This window comes from Engystomops pustulosus, chromosome 6 (assembly GCF_040894005.1).
Source record: "Engystomops pustulosus chromosome 6, aEngPut4.maternal, whole genome shotgun sequence".
Classification (NCBI taxonomy): Eukaryota; Metazoa; Chordata; class Amphibia; order Anura; family Leptodactylidae; genus Engystomops; species Engystomops pustulosus.
Window position 1 is genome coordinate 131,099,474 of NC_092416.1, and position 11,100 is coordinate 131,110,573.

General features: G+C 39.0%; 1 protein-coding gene across 1 annotated transcript; it reads left to right on the forward strand.

Moving 5' to 3' along the window:
- Positions 1–2,405: 2,405 nt before the first annotated feature.
- OCSTAMP (osteoclast stimulatory transmembrane protein) lies at positions 2,406–10,577 on the forward strand. The gene is made up of 3 exons (XM_072113632.1): positions 2,406–2,458; positions 7,158–8,205; positions 9,914–10,577. Exons 1-3 carry the CDS (start codon positions 2,430–2,432, stop codon positions 10,211–10,213), a joined length of 1,377 nt encoding a protein of 458 aa, XP_071969733.1. The 5' UTR covers positions 2,406–2,429; the 3' UTR covers positions 10,214–10,577.
- Positions 10,578–11,100: the final 523 nt, after the last annotated feature.

The window sequence follows — 11,100 nt, forward strand, 5'->3', positions numbered from 1 at the left end:
TTTGTGCTATATATGGCAGTAGGATCCTATGATTTGGGTATTTTACTATACAATTCTATTACTGCTAAACTAAGTCAAGCGTAATGATGAGCAAACGCAAAGTGCAGAAATTGAGTCTGGAAAGAACAAACACTACTGTTTAGGATCTGGTACTGGGAAAAAGTGCCAATCTGCTCTATTGACTGCTGAAAGTAGACAATCAAGCAGCTTACAGTCACTTAGTAATCACAGTCATATCTTCTGATTGGCCAAGCTGGACATGTGACTCTACAGTATAAGAAAAGGTCACATGTCTAGGCACCATTACACACAAGATAAAGGGTGTCAGTCACATTATGGATTATAGAGGTATGGATTCCTGAAAAAACAGGAGGATACTGTTATTAGGGACAAGTGAAAATCTGAAATATTTGCCCTTATTAGAACACTCTAAAGTACTTGGAGAGACCAGACAGGAATATTTACTGTATCATCCCTCAAGAATTTGAAGGTCCTGTCTCTGTCATCTCCAGAAAAATCATAAATCATCTTCAGTCATACCTTGATGGTAAAGCTGCTCCTGTCAGTGAATAACACACAATAATATATGTATCATAAAAGTGCTCTTCTTTGTAAATAACGGGGATTAATATGTGGATCATAAAGTGCTCTTCTCAGTGAATAGCACACAGTAATACGTGGATCATAAAGTGCTCCTCTCAGTGAAAAGCATGCAGTAGTTTGTGGATCATAAATGTGCTCCTGTCAGAGAATAGCGCACAGTAACACATGGATCATAAATTGTTCTTCTCAGTGAATAGCGTGCAGTAAAACATAAGTGAGAGAAAGGGTTTGTGGTTTTACCATTGTTTTTACCACAGAGTGGTAATACCTGGGTCTGATCGCCCAGGGCACATTTAACCTCTGTGACATTTTTTATTGCATTTTTTAATTAATTATTTTTTCAAGTTATGTTATTATTTCGAGTCTTTCATTAGGTCATTGTGGGCAGGGCAACGGGCCAATTCAATGGGGTTTGTATTTACCTTACAATACGGACCGTAGTCTGGGTCCCGAACCAAATTTTGTTGTGAAATGCGGACAAGCCCTTTGAACCTGAATTTTGACTGACCCGCTCATCTCTAGTCAAGGGTAGATAAGATGATACTTTAGGCAAGTGGTCTTCAACTAATCCATATACAGCTTTGGTAGAGATACTAGCTGCTCCTGTTAAATTCAGGCACAGGAAAGTTATTAAGGTTTACTTTTTGCTTTATTATACGGATGGTCTACTACAATATCTTGAAAATTTACTAAATGGTACAACATCATCTTTTCCATTTGTATACTTGAGGCAGTCTTAGATTTTGCATGTGGAAGCCGAAGACAAGCATTCTAGAGAGTACTCCATTATAAAGTCATACACTGCAGGGCACCAAAAAATCACAATGGATAATACCAGCATACAGTGCCCAGTAACAGTACAATTTATACCATAATACTACAATTCTGTTCTGAAATAATAACGTCATCCACTGCATAACACACCATCATACAATGCTCAAATAATACTACCTGTTTGGGGAGAATGGTGGGGGGGGGGCAGATGAATATTCTGGGAGTTGTGTCTCCGCATAATTCTTTTTTTGACTGCTTGTACTGCCTCTATGGATCATGCTAGGCTGGCCATTGGCTTAAAACACTGCGCACTATAACATCTCAAGTATGTGACCTCCTGTGTCCGTTGAATTTTAAATGCTCCCAATAAAGTACAAGTTTTACTATAGAAGATCGCAATATGCCAAAGGAATCTTTCTTTTTCTTGGATTTCCCTACACGCCTCTCCGGCGAGCCTCACGACCCACATGCTCTTCATTTTGGGGTTGTAGCGGCATTTTATACTCCATGATAGAGGTATAGCCGCTCTTCTGTGTGCACCTCACCAAACAGCTCATTTACATGTACTGATTGATGGCAGGTTGGTTACTATGGGTATTAGGCTTCATGCATGCACTAGGTGCAATTTCATGGGATGCAAACAGGGGTCCTACCTGTGATTGGTTGCCATGGGCTTTCAGACAGCTTGATAAATCTGCCCCAATGGCAAGCACACAGTCCAAAATTCATTTGTTTCTATGAGCCCTAATGATGACATACCTAACTTCATTATAAAGCATTGATCCAATTATGTTCACACTACATATTCTGCACATTACATGGCAGTGATCTCTCCCATCTATTTAGTGACTTGCAGAATTATAAACATTTACTTCTCTTAAATCAAATGACTAAACTTCAAATGACTAAACCAACTTCAAGGAAATTTCCTTAAAAAAATCAGATGTAGGAGGGTAAACTAAAGCAGCGCCCTGCTTCCTCAATGTCAGCTGCTTGTGGTTTATGTATAGTGTAATATCTTCTGACACTGACAAGTCCGTGCAGCCTAGGGAATGGGTCTCCAGAATACTTCTCATAAGAGGTAATTACAAAAACACAAATCTATCTGTCTATCTTATATCTCTAAATGTAGCTATCTATCTAATATTTCTATATTTATATTTGAACTTATGTATTTGCATTTCAAATTTTGCATTGCAAAAAAAAAAAAGTTTAACATTGTTTTGAAAACATCACACCTGGATTTTCAGTGAAATAAAACGGATGTTGTATCTGTTTTTCTTTGCGGACCCATAGACTATTGCCTTCCGTGATACGCATCTGTAAAAGAAATAGGACATGTTTCATAATTTTTTCCATGGACAACGGATCAGAGAAAATACAAGCCATGGTAAAAACACCTATAGAAATCAATGGCTTTGTGACGCATCCATGGAAATCACAAAACCTCGGATGTGAAAAACAATGCCAATGTGAAAGAGCCCTTACTCTCTACCTGAAACATATCCTTGAAGGTTTATAACAGTAATTACCTGTCTGTCAGCTTTTGGAGACAAGCAGTTGCCACTAGGGTCTATTTCTTATAGATTGATTTGATATATATATATATATATATATATATATACATACACTCACCGGCCACTTTATCAGGTACACCATGCTAGTAACGTGTTGGACCCCCTTTTGCCTTCAGAACTGCCTCAATTTTTCGTGGCATAGATTCAACAAGGTGCTGGAAGCATTCCTCAGAGATTTTGGTCCATATTGACATGATGGCATCATACAGTTGCCGCAGATTTGTCGGCTGCACATCCATGATTCGAATCTCCCGTTCCACCACATCCCAAAGATGCTCTATTGGATTGAGATATGGTGACTGTGGAGGCCATTTGAGGACAGTGAACTCATTGTCATGTTCAAGAAACCAGTCTGAGATGATTCCAGCTTTATGACATGGCGCATTATCCTGCTGAAAGTAGCCATCAGATGTTGGGTACATTGTGGTCATAAAGGGATGGACATGGTCAGCAACAATACTCAGGTAGGCTGTGGCGTTGCAACGATGCTCAATTGGTACCCAAAGAGTGCCAAGAAAATATTCCCCACACCATGACACCACCACCACCAGCCTGAACCGTTGATACAAGGATGGTTGTGCGTGAAAATCCCAGTAGATCAGCAGTTTCTGAAATACTCAGACCAGCCCTCCTGGCACCAACAACCAAGCCACGTTCAAAGGCATTCAAATCATCTTTCTTCCCCATACTGATGCTCGGTTTGAACTGCAGGAGATTGTCTTGACCATGTCTACATGCCTAAATGCACTGAGTTGCCGCCATGTGATTGATTGGCTGATTAGAAATTAAGTGTTAACGAGCAGTTGGACAGGTGTGCCTAATAAAGTGGCCGGTGAGTGTATATATATATATATATATATATATATATATATATATATATATATTTTTTTTTTTTTTTAAATATGTTTATTGACTTTTCTGGATTAATAAAACCAACCCCAACATAGGGCCTACAACATACACAATAGGTCAAAGATCCAAAAAACGGGGGAGAGGGGAGAAAGGGTAGAAAGGGAGGGGGGCTAGATCATTCACTGGAGTCTGTATGGCTCTACTTGTCGACAATAATTTGTTTCATATTTGATAGAACCTTCGTTCTCTATTCAGCAGTCTGTGCATCCTGCCCCAGTTCTGATGGAAAGGGGGGGGGCTAAAGGGGAATCACATAATACAATCAAACCAATACAAAAACAGAAAAAAGAGACGTGAAACTTGCCCATTATCTCATCCCCGGAGATCAAGCCTCCCCACCTTGACCCGAGCCTGGCGTAGCATAACAACACTACTATGATCATGTGCTGTGCAGTGTGTACCTCATCTGGTTTTTCCTCATCTCTGGCAACAGTACAGTAATAAAACTTTCCCAAGTACTAAGGAAAGATAGTAGCCACTTCTACCTACTCAGGGAAGCCTCTACCCAGTCCATGCGCATTATAAAAGCAAGTTTGTCCATAAACAGTTTAAAGGGGGGCGTCGTGGGGCTAAGCCAGGTTGTGGCCAGATGTGGCCAGATGTTAGGACTTAAGTACTACTCTATATCCTCTCTATATATATAGGAACAGAGACCACAGGCAATAGGTTATCCGCAAAAGCCAAAACCCGGATTTCCCTTTTCCCTACATGTAAGCCACTAAAGCTAGAGGTGGCTTGCAGGTGATAAAGCAGGGAGTCTAATGATAAGTTAAAAAAGAGGGGAGAAATTTGGCATCCCTGTCCTGTCCCCCTAAAAATGTCTGCGGGGTGTTTCGCCCATTTACTGTGATCAGTGTGGGAGCCTGTGTTTAAAAGGTCAAGGAAGTACACAGACGGACGGAAAAAATCTCTACGACTCATGAGACCCTGTCAAAGGCCTTTCCAGCAACATGGAGACTTGCCCTTCACTTTATAGACCCACAACTGTAGCTATGATGACACGTCTAATGACGCCCTTTTGTGATTTAAAGGAAATTTGAGATTTTTATGTGAGTCTATAATAGATTCAGTATAGCTCCATGCAACAGTAACTTGATGGGGTGACTTTGGCAAAACGTATAGTTAATAATACATCAGCAGGTAATTCATGTTATCTAAATGCCCTCAAAGTATATGGAAAGACAAATTCATTGCTGCTTTATAGGAACGAGTCTGCCATTTTTATTTCACTGAATTGATTCCAAAACGTCCCTGCTTCTCTCGGGACAAATCTTGTAAAATACTGTTGACATTTACCCTAGAGTTTAGGATTAGAAAAATGGGAATATAAACTATAATTTACCAATTCCATAACATAACAATTCCAGGACAATTAAAGTTCAGACTGAATAGATTCAAACCCAATCCAAATATTTTGGTATGGACTACCTGAGAATTGAGATGGCAACAAAGAAATAATGTTTCAACAACCTTTTAACAAACTGTACAGATATGAGAGGTTCCTTGATTTATGGCCATTACTAGACGTACATATTCAGCTTTCCTCTCAGTCTGCATGTTTGCTGTCCTCTTGCTAATGTGACTGACCCACCCTTTCTTAGACTTTCTATATACCTGTATATATACCTATATCTGACACTTCAGTTTTAAGCACTGGATTGGCCATAGTCGCCCCGTTTGCACATTACTATACATATTACATATTAAAACAACTGAGACAAAATAGGGAATTCATTAATAAAGTTCATTTTCTGGTAATTTAAAAATAAAAACTATATACTAAAGTAGAAAAAAACCCACCTATTTTCCACTTTTAAGGTTCAAGAAAAAAATGCAGCAAAAAATGTTATGGTAGCACACAAAAAAAGAAGTTATGGCTCTTAAACCGTCACATACGTCAGTGCATGCGCATGAGGGGATAGAAGGAGCTGCTACCTCCTGCAGCCATCTCCACCCTGCTTAAATAGGTATTCCCATGAAGACAAGTTTCTTAAATGTACTTAGGATAACAAAATAACACATTCTCTGGGTCACTGTTATTAAAAAAAAAACTGCATTTCACAGTATTACCTGTCTCAGTAACCTTAGTAAATAAGCCCCATTATGTTGGTCTAACAGACAAACCTACTACAGGCAGTCCCCGGGTTACATACAAGATAGGGTCTGTAGGTTTGTTCTTAAGTTGAGTTTATATGTAAGTCGGAACTGTATATTTTATCATTGTAATCCCAGCCAGAACTTTTTTGGTCTCTGTGACAATTGGATTTTAAAAATGTTGGGTTGTCGTAAGAACCAGGATTAACACTAAAGCTTCATTACAGACACATGTCATAACTGTTTCAGATGTTTATTATAGCCTAGGACTAAAGTACAAGAAATTACCAATATCCAGAGGTCCGTTTGTAACTATGGGTCGTATGTAAGTCGAGTGTTCTTAAGTAGGGGACCGCCTGTATTTCCTCTTTTATTTCTACCAGGCTATGACATGTTATTTATATGTGTTTGTGGCAGTGTTGTGCCGCCCCCAGATGTTCAATGTACAGTATATTATTGTATGTTACAAGATTGAGTGTAGGTGATGTTGAATAGAGTTTAGAGGGTCCACGACTTTTAGGCTTTAGGTCCCAGATAGTTCAAATTCCTAAGAACTCTAATTTCATTATGGTTCAGTCAGAACTTTTGAATAAAAGACTTAAAGGGGTATTCCCATCTGGGCATTTAGATTTAATTGAATTCATTTGCCATATGTAAACATTTCTTCAATTGGATGTTATAAATATAAATGTTCCTGTACAAAGATGATTTCTCATAAATGTAGTCATATGGTCCCTTAGAAACGAGATTGCTTCCTCAGATACGGCCACCACTGCTGGAGGGATTGCACAAAGAAACAAAAGGTTTTTGTATAGGAAATGTCCGTGAGTTACTGCAGGTCCCACAGCCATTTTGTGGTAATGATTGCCCGGTGGTCAGGCAGGACTCAATAACCCATGTCTGGCCACCGCTGCCAAAATTTGAGGTGGTCGTATCCGAGGAAACCATCTTGTTTCTAAGGGACAACATGACTACATTTCTGAGAAATTATCTTGACACAGGAACATTTTTTTAATAACATCCAATTGAAGAAATGTTTATGTATGGCAATTGAATTCAATTAAATGTAAATGCCCAGATGGGAAAACCTCTTTAATGTAAAAGTGCGATTCATGTTCTTAATGTACATTTAACACTCTTATACCAAACCATATGCTTAACATTTTTATTATTGCAATTCATATTCTTTCTTTTCAGATTATCATTTTGGCAGGACGTTCAGAAGATTTGCTTACAAGTCCAAAACTGGCTCCAGGAGCTCTCATGCGCATTTTCTGATCCTGTTCCCAAACATAGGAAGCAAACCCTGTTACTTTTTATTTTGTGCTTTGTCTTTTCATCCGTAGCTGGAATCTTTCTTTACATATGGCTCTTTCATTCCTTACAATATGAGTCCTTTTTCGCCTCTGTCATTGCGCTCACTACAGCCTTCCTTACATGCATTGTCCTTGTTCTCATTCATCCAATCCGCTGTATCTTGACCATCATCATTCCAACCCTAGGAACTAAGCAAGGTCGCCGGCTACTGTTATCCACCTGCTTTATGTTTATGGCTCTTAACATTCTCCCAAATATCTTTATAAACCTCAGAAATATTTTCAACATCATTAGATGTATTTCCCAACACTCTTCAGAACGGGTCTTAAATTCCACTAGCACCTTTCAAGATCTGACAGGAGAATTAAGGAACATGGTTAAAAAGATGACAGATGTGATGGCCGGACTTAAGTTAAAGTTTGATCCTGAGGTGAACCTCTTAGCAAATATAAATACTTCAGTGGTTTCTAACCAAATATCTGAAGTAGCAAACAACATGAAGAAAGAGGTTGAGACTGTGGAATCAGTTTTTAAGGACCTCAACCTTGTGGCAAACAGAGTTTTTGCTGGATGCTTCATCTTGTATGTTCTCCTTAATTCCACCTGGTACTTAAGAAACTATCTAACTAATATTAAATTTGACAACAAATACATTACAAGACAACTGGTGGAGATGGCCCAGAAAAATAATATTACAGACTTAAATGGCACCTCAATGAAGTTAATAAAATCAGCTGGATTGAAGATGTCAAGAAAGGAGCTTGGTTCTATCTTGTTTCGTCTTCTGATGAGCATAGTCTTTGCTTTGGTTTCTGTGATCATCATAGCCATGGACCACATTGTTTTCAAGCTTGCTTTAGAGGTTGAAAACTGGGTGGAAAATCTGCCAGAGATGCAAGTAACCTTTTATATGCATTATAATGCCAAAGTAAGTATCAGTACTGGTCAAAGAAAGAAAATGAGAAAGAATCTACAGTATATTTCTATGTGTAAGTTGCCACATCCAGACTGCTAGTGTGGAAGTTCTGGTGTTATCAATACACAACCATAGGCTATTACACCTGGTCAAGTATGGTTCTCTCACCTCAGATTAAAAAAACAGGCATCCTAGTGCCAAGCCAGAGAATGCTTGTGCTTAATTACATAACTGGAATGATGTATAGAAGAGACCTATTGGAACGGGCAAAACATGCCCCTCCATAATGGTTTTAGATTTGTACCCAGGAAAGAAAGGCCCATTCTAACACTTTTTGACCTCTCCCCAACATTTAAATTGTGCGGTGGGACACAGATTCTGCCGTGAAGTGTGGAGGACATGACCAGATCGAGCTTAGGCTTTTTGCACCAATAAACCCATTGCAGATACCCTTCCTGGTATGTATAATCTTGCATTAAAGCCAGGGGTGTAACTTGAGGTGGTGCAGAGGGTACGGTCCCAACCCAACCCAAGAAGCTTAGGGGGGCGATAAGGTGTCACTTTCCCATATGAGAAGACTAGTGTATAAAGCATACATGATAGTTGGGGGCCTCACACAGGATTTGCTTTGGGGCCCATCAGCTTCAAGCTATGCCACTGATTGAAGCTGAATACACTCATGTGTAAAAAAACCTTTTCCATCTTCTCAACCATGAATGCCAAAATCTTATTTGAACTACTTAAAGGGGTTGTATATGTCACATTTAGTATAACATATGAATATTAGATCATGTACAAATACATTTTCCAAAACAGTACAAGGAAAACAATGTCTCTTTTAGCTCCCTTGTAAGGCAGTCCCCTAATATTAAGCATGAGTTTCAGTAAGCCTAATGATATGATGTGGGATAAATGCCAAACCATTGAAAGTATTCAGATTCCCAAATGTAGACAGTAGACTGTTTTCAGGTGATTGTGTTGCACACTGTGCCTCGCTGGTCACTGGGAATGCGTGCCTTTGCTACACTGTATCACTAGGCAGTGCGGTGGTACTGTCACCATTGAAAAACAGCCCTGTGATGACAGGTTCCCTTTAAGCCACTAGGATGCAAAAAAAACAGTCCTGCTGTTCGTAGGTCACATGACTCACTGCTCCCGGTGGTGAAGAAGAAATCGGGTTATTAAATAATGTGGATTACCCAGTTAGTGTCTAATACTTACCCTGTTGAAGTTAGGTATAAGTGGGCAATTTTTTTAAAGGAGATCTTGCTAGCATGTCTTCCATAACCTTGCACAATGGCTGCAGGTACACTGTAGGAAGAAATACTCTTTGTTGCAACTTTTTACCCTTGTACAAAAATATACCTCTTCCACTACGAGGTAGATAAAAGTGAAAAGAAAAGCCAGCTCACCAAACCTTCAGATAGTTGTCGGCTGTACACACACTGAAAGTCTTCTGGTGCACGGAAAAGATCCATCCATAGCCGTATGGTAGTTGAACCGGCACAGTTCCCCTTTGGAGTCTCTCGTGTTGTGCCGGTTCAACTACTTTTTCTCAACTTTTTACCCTTGTTTTTAAACAGATGTTCATCTATTAGTTTAGAATCCTTTTGATATCTGCATCCTTCTGTTGTTGGATAGTTGCTTAGATATTATAATGCCGTTTCTTTTCAATGTCAAAGTGATAGATGTACTCTGATTGCATCCTCCTTTCATTCAGGTCTCTTTATTGTCATCCCTGTGGGTTCCTGATGTCGCTTCACATAATGTGGAACACCATCTGAACTTTACATTCTTCCCTGAGCACTGCAAGCAACGTGCAAGCCCTCCAGATGCCTCTGTCGCAGCATCAATTGTGCTCATCTATTGCATTTTGTTTGCTGTAGTATTTTTGGAAACGTATGCTCTACGACTGTGTCGTAAGATCTCAGCCATGTTCTACGGGTCAAGAGAAGAGGAAAGGATATCATACTTGTTCGACCAGCTCTGTAATCAAAGAAAAAGTAACAGTGCTTCATGATGCCTAAATCTCAAGGCTGAGATGGTTTTATATATATGTATATATATATTTGCTTTCAATCAGAGGTGGTCCCCAACATGCCATCCAATTTTCCATGTGTATGCTGACTAGTTATTTGTATTTATTTCCTTTGGCATCAATTGCCTAGGGCGATTTGATGATAAAATTTACTGGTTTAATATTGGTTTTATTTGCCTTTCTATCCTGATATTTCAATCCAGGGTGCATACACCTATTTATTTGTAATGTACATACAACTGTGGAAAGGTCAGATCTAATAAAAACTAGGGACAAAAATTTGGGACAAAAAATAGAGTGTTTCTTTTTAAAAACAAGAAGTTTATTTAACATATAAGACTGTTTCTTGTCAGTTTAATGAAGTTCTGTCTAATAAAGTTATACGTGTGTGGGTTTTCATTGCAGAGGTTGCTATTTGGTACAGTATTCACACATTTTTCCATCAGGCATACATCTGGGAACTACGAAAGTCTCAGCTGGAATTCCCGGGAGCGTCCAAGCAGCCGGCATCTGAGAGCATCTTGTGGTAGAATCACATATATCTTGATTAAAATTCATATTTACATTAATGGAAACATCTGTTATCACCGTTGTCTTCTCTAGAAAGGCATTAGCATCTTAACATCCACTTTGCTCTCTGTTTATGGCTCATAAATCTAGAATGAAGCATTTGTTTAAAGCTTAAAAGTGAAAGATTAAGACACGTAAAGAAGGCACAGCCATAGAGGCTCCTACTCTAGACATGACACATTGTAGGTGCTCTGACTGAATCAAACTCGTAGAACTTTTAAGATGATGTTCCTCTGATGATTTCTAGTATGTGGTTAAATATATTGGGGGAATGTTATTAAAGTGTCACAGGATAGAAT

Coding starts and splice junctions, on each gene's coding strand:
- OCSTAMP (XM_072113632.1), top strand. CDS start 2,430: ATGGGTCTCCAGAATACTTCTCATAAGAG. Junction 2,459..7,157: donor CAGAATACTTCTCATAAGAG/GTAATTACAAAA, acceptor CTTTCTTTTCAG/ATTATCATTTTGGCAGGACG. Junction 8,206..9,913: donor ATATGCATTATAATGCCAAA/GTAAGTATCAGT, acceptor CCTTTCATTCAG/GTCTCTTTATTGTCATCCCT.